The following is a 16277-nucleotide window of genomic DNA, read 5'->3' on the forward strand; positions in this document are numbered from 1 at the left end:
CCAGTTGGGTACAGGAACATCTCTTGTTATAGTGAGAACATCACACACCACGTTGACTACTTTGCAATTGACTTTTTTTTGGGTCTGTGTTCTTTCATGCGTAATTTTACATAGTACATAGAACAGTACAGCACAGTACAGGCCCTTCGGCCCACAATGTTGTGCCGACCCTCAAACCCTGCCTCCCATATAAGCCCCCAACTTAAATTCCTCCATATACCTGTCCAGAAGTCTCTTAAACTTCACTGGTGTATTTGCCTCCACCACTGACTCAGGCAGTGCATTCCACGCACCAACCACTCTCTGAGTAAAAAATCTTCCTCTAATATCCTCCTTGAACTTCCCACCCCTTACCTTAAAGCCATGTCCTCTTGTATTGAGCAGTGGTGCCCTGGGGAAGAGGCGCTGGCTATCCACTCTATCTATTCCTCTTATTATCTTGTACACCTCTATCATGTCTCCTCTCATCCTCCTCCTCTCCAAAGAGTAAAGCCCTAGCTCCCTTAATCTGTGATCATAATGCATACTCTCTAAACCAGGCAGCATCCTGGTAAATCTCCTTTGTACCCTTTCCAATGCTTCTACATCCTTCCAATAATTTTTGATTAGTTTGTATCTAATTGATGATTTCCTTATGAATGTCATGGATCTGGTGTGAGGTAGGAGCATTCTTAAGTGGGAGGGCAAGCAGCTAGAGGCTGTGGTTCACATCGGGTACCAATGACATGGGTAGGAGAGGTGATCAGGACCTGGAAAGTGAGGTCAGAGAGTTAGGTGCCAAGTTAAAGGACAGGACCTCCAGGGTTGTGATCTCAGGATTGCTAACCGCACCACATGCTTGTGAGGCCTGAAATAGGAAGATCATACAGTTTAACACATAGTTAAGGAGTTGGTGTATGAGGGAGGTCTTCAAATTTTTGGATCATTGGGCTCTCTTTCAGAAAAGGTGGAACCTGTACTGAAGAACCTGTACTGAACCTGTACCTGTACGATCCGGATTATGGAATAGATGGCTTTGTGGCTAAGTTTGCTGATGATACGAAGGTAGGTGGAGGGGCCGGTAGTGCTGAGGAAACAGAGTCTGCAGAGAGACTTGGATAGATTGGGAGAATGGGCAAAGAAGTGGCAAATGAAGTACAATGTTGGAAAGTGTATGGTTATGCACTTTGGCAGAAGTAATAAATGGGCAGACTATTATTTGTAAATGGGGAAATAATTCAAAGTTCTGAGATACAACGAGACTCGGGAGTCCTCGTACAGGATACCCTTAAAGTTAACCTCCAGGTTGAATCAGTAGTGAAGAAGGCAAATACAATGTTGGCATTCATTTCTAGAGGAATGGAGTATAGGAACAGGGATGTGATGTTGAGGCTCTATAAGGCGCTGGTGAGACCTCACTTGGAGTACTGTGGGCAGTTTTGGTCTCCTTATTTAAGAAAGGATGTGCTGACTTTGGAGAGGGTACAGAGAAGATTCACTAGAATGGTTTCGGGAATGAGAGGGTTAACATATGAGGAACATTTGTCCGCTCTTGGACTGTACTCCTTGGAGCTTAGAAGAATGAGGGGGGACCTCACAGAAACATTCGAATGTTGAAAAGCATGGACAGAGTGGATATGGCAAAGTTGTTTCCCATGATGGGGGAGTCTAGTACGAGAGGGCACGACTTAAGGATTGAAGGGTGCCCATTCAGAACAGAAATGCGAAGAAATTTTTTTAGTCAGAGGGTGGTGAATCTATGGAATTTGTTGCCATGGGCAGCAGTGGAGGCCAAGTCATTGGGTGTATTTAAGGCAGAGGTTGATAGGTATCTGAGTAGCCAGGGCATCAAAGGTTAAGGTGAGAAGGCGGGGGAGTGGGACTAAATGGGAGAATGGATCAGCTCATGATAAAATGGTGGAGCAGACTCGATGGGCTGAATGGCCGACTTCTGCTCCTTTGTCTTATGGTCTAAGAAGCTGTTTGCACCTGAACTGGAGGAGGACAAATATCCTAGAGGGGAGGTTTGCTAGTGTTGCATGGGGGGGTGTTAAATTAGAGTTGCAGGGAGATGAGAACCAGAGTGCCAGAACAGATAGTGGAATGGTGTGGAGAAAGATATTGTTAAGTCTACAGACACAGTTAGAAATAAAAAAGGTCGAGCATGTTGGGACTACTGCTCTAAGCTGCATATATTTCAATGCAAGGAGTAGTGTAGGACAGGCAGATGATTTAAGGGCATGGATCACCACATAGAATTATGACATTATAGCCATTAGTGAGACTTGGTTGCAGGAGGGACAGGAATGGCAGCTCAATGTTCTGGGGGATCCGTTGCGTTAGATGTGATAGATCAGGAGGAGTTAAAGGGGGATTGATGACAGTACTAGTCAGGGAAATTGTCATGGCCGTGCTCAGTCAGGATAGAGTGTAGAGCTCATCTAGTGAGGCTTCATGGGTAGAACTGAGGAATAAGAAAGGTATGACCACGTTACTAGCTTCATATTATAGACCACCCAACAATCCGTGGCATTTAGAGGAGCAAATTTGTAGAGAGATTGCAGACTGTTGTAAGAAATATAAGGTTGTGATAGTAGGTGATTTTAATTTCCCACATATTGAGTGGGACTCCCATACTGTAAAAGGATTAGATGGGACAGAGTTTGTCAAGTGTGTTCAGGAAAGTCTCCTTAATCAGTACATTGAAGTCCCAACTAGAAAGAGTAGAGAGAGTGTGATACCTGATCTCCTATTAGGGAATGAGACAGGGCAAGTGAAAGAAGTTTGTCTTGAGGTACACTTTGCATCTTGTGATTATAATGTCATTAGTTTCAAGATAATTATGGAAAAGGATAAGTCTGATCCGTGGGTTAAGATTCTAAATTGGAGAAAGGCCAATTTTGATGGCATGAGAAAGTATCTGGCGAGAATGGATTATGGCAGGCTGTTCTGTACTACAGTGTTTGTATGTTCCTGTCAGAATAAAAGGCAAGTATAACATGTTTAGGGAACCTTGATTTTCAAGAGATATTGAGTCCCTGGTGAAGAAAAAGAAGGAGGTGAATAGCAGGTATAGGCAGGAAGCAACAAATGAGGTACTTGAGGAGTATAGGAATACAAGAGAACACTGAAGAAGGAAATCAGGCGTGAGGTTCCTCTAGCAGGCAAGATGAACGAGAATCGTAAGGGCTTCTACAGATATGTTAAGAGGAAAAAGACAGCAAGGGACCTAATTGTTCCTCTGGAAGATCAGAATGGTAATCTATATGTGGAGCTGAAAGAGATAGTGAGATCTTAAATGGATCTTTTTTCATCTCTGCTTGCTCAGGAGATGGACACAGAGTCTATAGATGTGAGGCAACACAGCAGAGACGTTACAGACCCTATACAGATTAAAGAGGAGGAGATGCTTGCAGTCTAGAGGAAAATTAGGGTGGATAAAGCCCCAGGGCCTGACAAGGTGTTCCCTTGGAACCCATGGGAGGCTAGTGCACAAATTGCAGGGGCCATAGCAGAGATATTTAAAACATCCTTATCCATGGGGGTGCCGGAGGCTTGGTGGATAGCTAATGTTGTCCCATTGTCTAAGGAAAGCTCTGAGAATAAGCCAGGAACTTATAGGCTGGTGAGCTTGACATCAGTAGTAGGAAAGTTATTGGAAGGTATTCTAAGGCAGTGGTCCCCAACCACTGGGCCGTGGACTGGTACCGGGCCACAAAGTATGTGCTACTGGGCCGTGAGGAAATAATATGAGTCAGCTGCACCTTTCCTCATTAAATAACACTAACTTATAGTAAAAGCAGGAATGATAATGATAAATACACAGCCTATATAAAGTAGAAATAATGTATGTACGGTATAGTCGGGAAGATGAAGGCAAAACCGATTCGTGGGGAAAAGATATTGGTACGTATGTGCATTCGCACATATGCGCATGTCATGCATGCGCACACAGGTGCCAGTGCAAGGTTTCATGGTCATGGTAGTCTTTTTCGTGGTAAATTGTCCCGGGATTTGACTGCTACTTTTGTCCCTTATTTGGGAGTGAGAAAGTTGGCAACCTTAACTGTAAAATACATGTTGAGGTGAGTTTAACCCTACTTGAACACCCTCCCCACCCCCCCCGGTCCGCCAGTCCACAAGAATATTGTCAATATTAAACTTGTCCGTGGTGCAAAAAAGGTTGGGGACCCCTGTTCTAAGGGACTGGATATACAAGTATCTGGATAAACAGGGACTGATTAGGGTCAGTCAGCATGGCTTTGTGCATGGTCAGTCATGTCTAACTAATCTTAAGAGCTTTTCAAGGAAGATACCAGGAAAGTAGAAGAAGACAAATCAGTGGATATTGACTTAATGGACTTGAACAAAGAAGGTTGAGTCGCTTGGTATTAAAGATGAGGTAGTAAATTCGATTAGACATTGGCTTTGTGGGAAAGCCAGAGAGAGATGGCGGATGGTTGCTTCTCTGGCTGGAGGCCTGTGACTAGTGTGTGCCACCGGGGTAGGTCTGGGTCCATTGTTGTTTGTGATTTATATCAATGATCTGGATGATAATGTGGTAAACTGGATCAGCAAATTTACAGATGACACCAAGATTGGGGTGTAGTGGAGAGTGAGGAAGACTATCAAAGCTTGCAGTGAGATCTGATCCACCTGGAAAAGTAGGCTGAAAAGTGGTAGATGGAATTTAATGCAGTCAAGTGTGAGGTGTTGAAATTTGAGAGGACCAGCCAGAGTAGGTCTTACACGGTGAGTGGTAGGGCACTGAGGAGTGTGGTAGACCAAAGGGATCTGGGAATACAGGTCCATAATTCCTTGAAAGTAGCATCACAGGTAGATAGAGTTGTAACAAAAGCTTTTGGCACATTGGCTTTCATAAATCAGTGTATTTAGTGCAGGAGTTGGGATGTTACGTTGAAGTTTTATGAGACATTGGTGAAGCCTAATTTGGAGTATTGTGTGCAGCCTTGGTCACCTACCCACAGTTACAATGTAAATAAGTTTGAAAGAGTGCAAAGAAAATTTGCAAAGTTTATGCCAGGACTTAAGGACCTGAGTTATAGGGAAAGATTGAATAGGTTAGAACATTATTCCCTAGAACATAGAAGAACGAGGGGAGATTTGATAGAAGTATACAAAATTATTGGGGATACAGATAGGATAAATGTAAGAAGGCTTTTTCCACTGAGGTTGGGTGAGACTTTAACTAGAGGTCATGGGTTAAGGGTGAAAGGAAATGTTTAAGGGGACCATGAGGGAGAACCTTTTCAGTCAAAGTGGCGAGAGTGTGGAACAAGCTGCCAGTGTAAGTGGTGGATACAGGTTCAATTTCAACAGTAAAGCAAAATTTGGATAGATACATGGCTGGAAGGGGTATGGGGGGCTATGGTCTGGGTGCAGGTCAATGGGACTAGGCAGGTTAATTGTTCAGCATGGACAAGATGGGCCGAAGGGCCTGCAATGTGCTGTAGTGTCCTATGGCTCGATGACTCTCTATGCCAGTTATGCTGAAACAAGTTTTTCAGTGCACATGTGTGCTTGTTAACATAACAACAAACTCAGATTTTCCCTGGCTCTGGTCAGACATTGAAATATCTTTTGTACTGCCACATTTGAAAAGTTACAGAAAGCATAAGTTTGTCCCTGAAAGAAATGGACTGAAACTTCGGAGAGAAGTTGACACAACACTGTGTGCCGGCAGAATTCTGGAGACCTTGTGGCTTTGAAATGATTCTAGAAAGGAACTATACGATGACATTTGAATTGGCAAATAAGAGTTTGAAGGTAACAGGTTTGTGACAGAAGGAAAAGCCTAATTAAAGCTGATATTTTTGGAAGGTGCAGATCTTTTCTATGGTATCATCTAATTTTGGCTGGAATGATCATGATGGGTTGAATGGCTTCATTCTGCATCCGAAAAATTGTGATTCTGTGGTCTAAATCAAGGGTTCCAAACCTTCTTAATGCCCTTTTTTGGACCTTTACCGTTAACCAGTTGGGAACCCTTAGTCTAAGTGATGGCCAGAACTGGGGTGTTCTTTAGAATGGAATGTTAATCTCAGAGATGAGAGGAGAGCTATCTGGGAGCTCAATCTTATGAACTACATTGCTGCCTATTAGTGGCCTCATGGGATGGTGAAGAAAGGTTTTGGAACATTGGCCTTCATTTGTCATGGCATTGAGTATAAAAGCTGGGATGTTATATTGCAAGACGTTGGTGAGGCTGTATTTGGAATATTGCATTCAGTCAAACTGCTGTAGGGAGGATGCCATTAAGACGGAAAGGCTCCCGAGGAGATGTATGAGGAGGCGGCCGGGGCTCGAGGGACTGAGTTATGGAGAGGGGTAGAGCAGACAGGTACTTTTTTCTTTGGATCATAGGAAAAGAGGGATGAACATACAGCGGCTTATAAGATTAGGAAAGTCATTAATAGGCAATCTTTTTCCCAGGTTTGGGGAATCACAAGCTAGAGAGCACAGGTTTAAGGTGTGAACGGTTAGATTTGATAGGAATCTGACTGGTGGCTTTTTCAACGTACACAAAATGTTAGCGGAACTCAGCAGGTTAGGTTAGGAAGCATCTATCGAGGGGAGTAAACAGTCAATATTTTGGGCTGAGACTCTTCGTCAGGATTGGAAAGGGAAAGGGCAGAAACTAGAAGAGAAAAGTGGGGAGTGGAAGGAGTTGAAGCAGGTAAAGGATAGGTGAGAGGAAAGGTGGGTGAGGGAGGGAGAAGGGGATAAGTGGAAGAGATACGGGGATGAAGAGGAAGGAATCTGATAGGAGAGGAGAGTGGCCATGCAAGAAAGGGAGGAGGAGGGAAACCAGAATGAGGTGATGGGCAGATGAGGAGAAAGAGGGTAGTAGGGTAACCAGAACTGGGAACAGGAAAAGGGAGAAGATAGTGTGGAGAGATTACTGGAAGTTGGAGAAAGTGATGTTTGTGCTATCAGGTTGGAAGCTACCCAGGCAGAATATAAGGTGTTGCACCTCCAACCTGAGCTTGGCCTCATCATCACAGTAGAGGAGGACATGCCCCAATCCGCCAGAATGGGAATGAAAAGTGGAATTCAAGTAACTAATCACCCAGAGGTCCTTTCTTTTGTGACATTGGTACTCACAGATTTCCCCCAATATTCATCAGTTCTCACTGATGCAGAGGAGACTGCATGGCAGCACCGGATGGAATAGATGACCCCAGCAGACTCACAGGTGAAGTGTCGTCTCAACTGGAAGGATGATTGGGGCCCTGAATGTTGGTGAAGGAGGAGGTGTAGGGGCAGATGTTGCACTTGTCTCAGTTGCAGGGACAGGCTTTTTACACAGATGGTGGCGAGAGGAAGTGGTATATTAACAACATATAAAAGGCACTTGGACAGGTACATGGATTGGAAAGTTTAAGAAAGATACGGGCCAAACGTGGACAGGTGCATCTAGCTCAGATGGGAACCTTGGTTGGATATGGACCAAGGACCTTCTTTAGCTCCACTGTGGTTGAGTTGCTGTGCTCACCTGACGAAGCTGTGGATGACTTTCCAATGTCAACCAGGGAACGATGGATGGGCTTCTTGGTTTGGTGGCGATGCTTTCTCAGGAGGATGAATGAAATCTGTTCCCGCACATCTGGTTTAATAAGTCCATCTTCAATCTGTTTGTCAATTATATCATCTGTAATGATAGACGCATCAGTCACTTTCTGAGCTGGATGGGTGTAATAGACTTCAAGTAGAAATTCAATTTTAGATCATAAGACATAGGAGCAGAATTAAGCCATTTGGCCCAATGAGTCTGCTCCACCATTCAATCATGACTGAATTATTATCCCTCTCAACCTCATTCTCCTGCCTTCTTCCTGTACCCTTTGATGTGACTGCTAATCAGCCTCCGCTTTAAATATACTCAAGGATTTGGCTTCCACAGCCATCTGTGGCAATGAATTCCGCAGATTCACCACCCTCAGAATTCCTCTTCATCTCTGTTCCAAAGAAATGTCCTTCAATTCTGAGGCCGTGTCCTCTGGTTCTAGATTCTCCACTAATGGGAACATCCTCTACTCATCCTCTCTCTCTAGGCCTTTCAATGTTTGGTAGGTTTCAATAAGAGTCCCACCTCATCCTTCTAAACTCCAGCGAGTAGACGCCCAGAGTCATAAAACACTCATTTCTTAAGCAGTTCATCCCCAGAATCATTCTGGTGAACTTTCTCTGAACACTCTCCACTCCCTGCACATCCTTTCTTAGATATAGGGTGCAAAACAGCACACCAGACTCCAAATGTGGTCTGACCAACGATTACAATCTCAGAATTACATCCATCCTTTCATATTTCAGACCTTTTGAAATGAGATGTGGCTGAGGGGAAGTCGATGAAAATGGAGTCGGTCTGAGAACAGTAGAGAAATGGTGAGGTGAGGAGAGGTAGGGTAGTGAAATGGTGAAGGGAGTGGACAATGGGCTTCAGAAGGCAGGAAAATGAAGGGATGGGGTGGAACAGGAAGATAGTGTGTGCTTGTGGAAGATGATGTAAGGGTTGGGTGGAGGTGGTGAAGAGGGAGAAGAGGGAATGGGGAGGGAGTTGGTGAGGAAGGTTTATATGGGGCCGGAGGATGAGTACCTCCAAGAGGGCCACAACCTTGTCATAGGGTAATATTAAAGACGTTCAGCACCTAGGGAATGCCCTTTTCTCACAGTCACCATCAGGTAGGAGGTACAGAAGCCTGAAGACACACTCTCAGCGATTCAGGAACAGCTTCTTCCCCTCTGCCATCTGATTCCTAAATGGACATCGAACCCTTGGACACTACCTCACTTTTTTCATATGTATTATTTCTGGTTTTTGCATGATTCTTAATCTATTCAATATACGTATACTGTAACTTATTTATTATCATTTTTTCTTCTTCTTCTATATTATGTATTGCATTGAACTGCTGCTGCTAAGTTAATAAATTTCATGACACATTCCGGTGATAATAAACCTGATTCTGATTCTGATTGTGCTTTGGCTCTTGTTAGGGTCACCCATATGAGTCTGTGGTGGCCAGTGCTATCATGTTTGCTGTTGTGTGCTGGGGCAGCAGGCTGAGGGTAGCAGACACCAACAGAATCAACAAACTCGTTCGTAAGGCCAGTGATGTTGTGGGGATGGAACTGGGCTCTCTGACAGTGGTGTCTGAAAAGAGGATGCTGTCCAAGTTGCATGCCATCTTGGACAATGTCTCCCATCCGCTACATAATGTACTGGGTGGGCACAGGAGTACATTCAGCCAGAGACGCATTCCACTGAGATGCAACACAGAGCGTCATAGGAAGTCATTCCTGCCTGTGGCCATCAAACTTTACAACTCCTCCCTTGGAGGGTCAGACACCCTGAGCCAATAGGCTGGTCCTGGACTTATTTCCTGGCATAATTTACATATCACTTTTTAACTATTTATGGTTTTATTACTATTTATTATTTATGGTGCAACTGTAACGAAAACCAATTTCCCCCAGGATCAATAAAGTATGATTATGACTATGACTATGCCAAACAGGTCAAGGGGTAGAGGCCAGACCAAGAGTGGTCTACCGGTCCTCCAGGTTCAGGGGTTCAGCTCAGGGCTAACAACTCTGACCGGTCAAACAAAATTGTCATGGAAACTGTGAAGAGGAATCGTACACCTGGGTGTGACGGTATTCCTGAGTCTCCACCCAGGACTTGCATGACTGACAGTAGTGAAAACTGAGAGGCAGCTACTGAAGGAAGCTGAGAACATTGCCAGAGATGGAGGACTTTCATTGTTGACCTAAATGTCAGCGGTGTAAGGGGCAAGAGAAAAGAGGGGAGAATGGGTAGACTTCTGCAGGTAGGGGGACAGATGAAGGGAAGGGGAGGGAGTTGGGAGGGGTATGGAGCAGTAAGTGTGATGGAATAAGTGAGGTTGGTGGGTGGGATGGGGAATAGTGTCGGGGTCTGGGAATTGGAGGGTTGGAGGACAGTAGAGAGTTAGTGATGCAGAGGGAGATGTGTGTGGAGTGTGACTGTAAATGGTGGAGAGGGGGATGAAGATAGCAAGATGATGTCTGGATCTTAACTGCAGTCAGTAGTGGTGAAGACGGAATCTTGGGATTCCAAGATGGGAGGAGGAGAAGATGGCGGCGCGACGCAGCGTGCGCGGCCACTCCGGTGAATGATATCTGTAATCTGTCAAGTAGGGTGCCGTGCACAATCCTGATTTGATGGAGACAGACGTGAGAGAACGGAGGAACATCTGGAGAAACTTCTGAAATGCCTTTTTCGCTGCCGCTGTTACTGTGTGATCCAGAATCTCCGGAGGGGAAGGCCCTGAATCCTCGGCTTTGCTTGTTGCGCGGCGGCCGGGGCGGGGCCCAGGCGCTCAGCAGAGATGGTGCTCGGTGCTCAGTGTCGAAGGGCTGGTTGGAGGCACAAAGTTTTTGGATGTACTGAGAGTCGGCTGTGGTTGGGTGTTCCAATGCATCAACAGTTGTCGGTACATGGAGGTTTATGGCAGAGAGAGTTTCTCCCTTCTGTTGCCTGTTATCGGGGACTATCGGGAGTCAATCGGAACTTTGAGACTTTTTTTTACTGTTCCCATGGTCTGCTCTTTATCAAATTATGGTATTGCTTTGCACTGCTGTAACTATATGTCATAATTATGTGGTCTTGTCAGTGTTAGTCTTTGGTTTGTCTTGTTTTTTTTTGTGATATCACTCTGGAGGAACATTGTATCATTTCTTAATGCATGCATGCATTCCTAAATGACAATAAACGAGGACTGAGTGTCCTCATAATCTAATCTAATCCCCATCATGTTTAAAAACAACTGGCACAAGAACGAAATAACATCAGGAGGGGAGTCGCCCCTCCCAATGAACATGAAACACATGAATGACGGGGACATGTGTCCGTGTGTGTACAATGCATGAGCACTCAAAGCACCCCTCCAAAAGAGGTCAAAATTCATTTCCTACTCTTTCCTCTCCTGCAAAACTATGGGCCATCAACATCAGGCTGAATGGCCTTTTATCAGCCAGTAGGCTTCAATGAGTCGAATGGACATCGTTTGCAAACTCTAAACTTAGGATTCCCTAATGGTTTACTGTCAATAGCGGAAACAGATTGGCCAAATCTGTTCTAACACTTTATTGTTTACCTGCACTGCACTTTCTCTGTAGCTGTTACACTTTATACTACATAGTTATTGTTTCACCTTGTTCTACCTCAATACCATGAGTAATGATTTAATCTGTACGATCAGTATACAAGACAAACTTTTCACTTGATCTTGGTGCATGTGACAATAATAAACCAATGCCAAAACTAGCCCTGGTGAGGAGTCATAATTAATATAATCCCCAATAAATTCTCCTGAGGTTTTGGTCGGAGAATGTAGAATAATGTCAGTTTTTCCATTCCGCTCGAAGCATTCTCACGCAGATTACCGTCTCAGTCATGTGCTTTCACTTACTTGGCTTTAGAGACTTTGAATCAGGTCACAACAACAGACATGAAATTGGTTTCTTACCTATGATCTGTGGTAAGGAATATCCGTCCAAGTCTAACAGCACAGTTTCGGTCTGCAGACATGTCCGCAGCTCAAACAGACTGTGCAGCGATAACGTGGAGACATGAGGCTTACTCCATCTCTCCCCCCCTTCTTCAACCTTCTCTTCAAACTTCACCCATCTGAAAAAAGGTGGAAGAACTTTGAGCAGAGTAGGAGTCAAAAAAGTGTTCTATAATAGCACGCCACTTAAGTTCTGCTAAAACATCCTGCTTTTGGGAAGTGTCTTTGAAGTTGCCGAAATTTCCAAAGGATTTTCATGGGAGAGTTATAGGACAAAATTCGAACTTCAAACCCTGCCAGAGCTGAAGTGTATCCGATTCTATCTCTAACTTCAATTGGAATTGTTTTCTTGATCTTAAAATGGCCTTCTATAGGTCATTAGGCAAGTGACACAGTGACAAGGTCTTGGTCAAAGTGGCAGCTTTTAAGTTGAGTCTTAAACACCCTTCCTCCCCAGCTCCACAGCTCCCATCAGTAATGTCAGCTCCCCCTTTCTGGCCTTGTCTGGCCTGTGAGTGCTAACTCTACCACTCTTCTCCCCATCTCAGCCTAACCCCACCCTAACCTCAGTTCTGGACATTCTTGTCAAGAAGACCACGAGGTGCATCAAAGCCTTAGAGGCAGCTGAGGTTTACATTGGAGTTTGCAGTGGTCTCAAGTTGATTTTGACCCCCTGCTCTAACCTTCCAGTTCACACACACCAAAGTAGTGGAGAATCTTCAGGCAAGTGTGTAGTTAATCCCCTGTCTCTCTACTGTACGTAGAACATTAGGTCAGGCCAATAATGAGGTTGAGTGCAAGTTTGCCAATAGTAGGTCAAGACTTGTGGTTACAAGTGTGAGATAAAAGATTAAATAAACAACATTTTAATTACAACACTTTTGTTTCCTTAGTACAGAATGGTTTCTTTGTAATCTATTAACATACATAAGTAACAGAGTAAAATATAATTAAACCAGGCACAAAGAGTTCTTTAATAAAAACAAAAAATGTTAATCCTGAAGTCTAAAATATGTTTTAAGTCACGATTCAGACTTAAAGCTATTATTGACTTCAAATTCTTGCATTTGGAAAATGTATTTTGAATATTTAAAGCACGGGGTTTGAACTAGCTCCTATTCTCATAACTTCTTAGATTAGTGTCCAAACTGGTCTTGGGAATTTCTCTGAGTTAGAAATTTCAGGAGGAGGTTTACAAAGGGGTTCAAGACCCCATTATAGTGTTGGCAACACACACACAAAATGCTGGAGGAACTCAGCAGGCCAGGCAGGAATTATGGAAAAGAGTGAACAGTCGACGTTTCGGGCCGAGACCCTCCTTGCGTCCTGATGAAGGGTTTCGACCCAAAACATAACTGTTTATTCATTTCTGTAGATGCTGCCTGACCTGCTGAGTTCCTCCAGCAATTTGTGTGTGTTGCTTTGGATTTCCAGCATCTGCAGATTTTCTCTTGGCTGTGATTGGACCCCATATAAATTCCTTCAGGGAACATCTGTACTCAGTGCCACTTTATTGGGTACACCTGAACAACTGTATTCACCAACTGTATTCACCCTCCTTGCGTCCTGACGAAGGGTCTCGGCCTGAAACGTCGACTGCACCTCTTCCTACAGATGCTGCCTGGCCTGCTGCGTTCACCAGCAACTTTGATGTGTGTTGCTTGAATTTCCAGCGTCTGCAGAATTCCTGTTGTTTGCGTTTGTATTCACCAATCTCCCCTGTGTCACCGAATCCCCCCTCCCCATAAAGTCAAAGTAAATTTATTCTCAAAGTCCCTACATTCGGGTAGTTTATTAGGTAGACCTGCTCATTTATGCAAATATCAAATCAGCCAGTCATGTGGCAGCAACTCAATGCATAACAGAGATGGTCACAAGGTTCAGTTCTTGTTCAGACCAAACGTCAGAATGAAGAAGAAATGTGATCCAAGTGAGTGTTGGCATGGAATGATTGTTGGTGCCAGATGGGGTGATTTGAATATCTTAGAAACTGCTGATCTCCTGGGATTTTCACACACAGCACTCTCTAGAGTTTACAGAGAATGGTGTGAAAAACAACAAAAAAAAATCCAGTGTGTGAGCGGCAGTTCTGAGGTGAAAATGCCTTGTTAATGAGAAAAGTCAGAGGAGAATGGCCAGACTGGTTCAAGCTGTCAAGAAGGCAACAGTAACTCAAATAACCACATGTCACAACAGTGGTGTGCAGAAGAGCATCGCTCAATACACATGTCGAACCTTGAAGCGGATGGGTACAGCAGCAGAAGACCAAATTCTACTCTTGTACATAATAAAGTGGCCCCTGAGTCTAACTGCCCAATGAGTGATGAAGAAATTCCAGAGAATTGCATATTTATCTGTGGCTGTACCCCATAAATTAGAGAGTCCATAGTTTTGTTGCTACTTGCAGTCTAATAGAAACTCCTCCTCATTTGGTTTACAGATCCCTTCCCTGTCTCCTCAACCATTCACAGTTCAACAATCTTTGAGGTCTCCTGTTCCAGCCCTTTGATCATTCTCAGTGTTAAACGTTACATTCTTGGTGACCAGGGCTTAATCTGGCAGGGATTTAACTCTGGAAGACCCTCCATAAACTTTACCACTTTTACCTCTGTCCTCATCTTGAAGATGCTCCATCAAACATACCGTTTCAACCAATTTGTTGATCACTCGTTCTAATGCCTCCAGGTCAGTTTTTTTTTGTGAATGCTTCTGTGAAATGTGATGAACATTACGCGGGATTACAAGCACAAGTTGCTATTCTCTCAGGAATCCTTGAAGCAAGACTACTTGGAACAAATACATAACGTTAAAGTGCAAATACAAGACTGTAGGTGCTGGAATCAGGAGCAAAAATAAACTGCTGGAGGAACTCAACAGGTCAAGCAGTGTCTGTGGAGGCAAGGGATGATTACCACCAGTTCTGATGCAGGACCTCAGCTCCACAGATGCTGCCTGACCAGATGAGCTCTTCCTGCAGATTATTGCTTGATAAGGTTAAACATCTATTAAGATTGAAGTTCCCTGACTTTTGGCCAACTATAAAGTTTTCATTCTTGGATAAAGTAAATTCAACGTATAAAAAGCCATTTCTAAATGAACAAGGTTATAAATTATCCATGCTACATCATTCCATGTTATCCAATTAAACTTATATGTTATTATGCATTTATGAAAGAGAAATTATATTCGATTAACCTTCTGGACGTTCTTTGAGAATAAATAAGGCTGTCCAATGGATGTATGTAATTAGATTTTTATATGAATTTTGAAAAGGTCCCACACAAGAAACTGATGAAAAAGCTTAGGGCATATGGAATTTATTTATTTGTTTAGCAATACGGTGTAGAGTAGGTCTTTCCAGCCTTTTGAGCTTCACCACTTCAGCAACCCCTGACAACACTGATCAACGCAAACCTAATCATGGGTCAATTTACAGTGATCAAAGAACTACTTTCCCGGTATTTCTCTGGATTGAGGGAGGAAACCAGAGGATCTGGAGAAAACCCACACATTCCATGGGAGGGGGACGGGACATACAGAGCCTCCTTATAGAACAGTGAATGCCACAATGCCCCGCGTTGTAATACTTTCGAGCTAACTGCTACGCTACCGTGGGGTAAGTATACTAATTGGAGAAAAGGATGGAGGAGGGGACCTAGAGGGAAGAAATAGGCAGGTGAGAAGACGTAAAGGGTCAGAGTGGGGAATAGAGGAAGGGGGGACGCAGTGAGAGAAGGGTGAATTTGTTTACCGGAAGGAGAAATCGATATTCCTGCCACCAAGCTGGAAGTTACCCAGACAGAATATAAGGTGTTGTTCCTCCATCCTGAGGGTGGCCTCATCTTGGCACAAGGGGTGGCCGTGGATCGGCACATTAGAACAGAAAAGGGAATCGGAACTAAAATGTTCCAATTTTTTTTTAAAAAGCAGCTGATCTTTTTTAGGTTGACTGTGACCAACATTTACTGCAGATAGTGAAAATTGGACTCCAGGTATTCACAAATAGTTTTTGCCGAGGGGACCAAATGTCATTTGTCTAAGTTTGCTGACAATACAGAACTACAGTGCCTATAACAAGTATTCACACCCCTCCCCCTTTGGAAGTTATCATGTTTTATTGATTTACAACATTAAATGACAGTGGATTTAATTTGGCTCTTTTTGATACTGATCAATAGAAAAAGGCTCTTTCATATCAAAGTGAAAAATAGATCTCTACAAAATTATCTATATTAATTACAAATATAAAACACAAAATAATTGATTGCACAAGTATTCACTCCCCTTTAATATGACACAGCAAATCATCATTGGTGCAGCCAGTTGGTTTTAGAAGTCACATCATTAGTTAAATTGAGATCTATTTTTGGAGACCTGAGTGCAATCAAGGTGTTTCAATAGATAGTTGTAAAAATACACTGTATCTGGAAGGTCGAACTACTGGTGAGTCAGTATCCTGGCAAAAACTACACCACGAAGACAAAAGAACACTCCAAGCAACTTCGCAAAAAAGTTATTGAACAGCACAAGTCAGGAGATGGATACAAGTAAATTTCCAAGTCGCTTAATATCCTTTGGAGTACAGTTAAGTCAAACATCAAGAAATGGAAAGAATATGACATAGCTGTAAATTTGCCTAGAGCAGGCCGTCCTCAAAAACTGAGTGATGGTGCAGGAAGGGGACTAGCGAGAGAGGCCACTGAGAGACCTATGATAAATCTGCAG

General features: G+C 43.6%; 1 protein-coding gene across 1 annotated transcript in view; it reads right to left on the reverse strand.

Moving 5' to 3' along the window:
* The window catches only part of LOC140201872 (electrogenic sodium bicarbonate cotransporter 4-like), a 133655-nt gene that overhangs the window by 92920 nt on the left and 24458 nt on the right, over positions 1–16277 (reverse strand). Inside the window, exons 3-4 of the mRNA XM_072266624.1 lie at positions 11511–11671; positions 7496–7651 (exon numbers count right to left, since the gene is read on the reverse strand). Coding sequence (XP_072122725.1) covers positions 7496–7651; positions 11511–11671 — 317 coding nt within the window. The remainder of the gene's footprint in view (positions 1–7495; positions 7652–11510; positions 11672–16277) is intronic.

The sequence above is a fragment of the Mobula birostris genome, chromosome 8 (genome assembly GCF_030028105.1).
Source record: "Mobula birostris isolate sMobBir1 chromosome 8, sMobBir1.hap1, whole genome shotgun sequence".
Lineage (NCBI taxonomy): Eukaryota > Metazoa > Chordata > Chondrichthyes > Myliobatiformes > Myliobatidae > Mobula > Mobula birostris.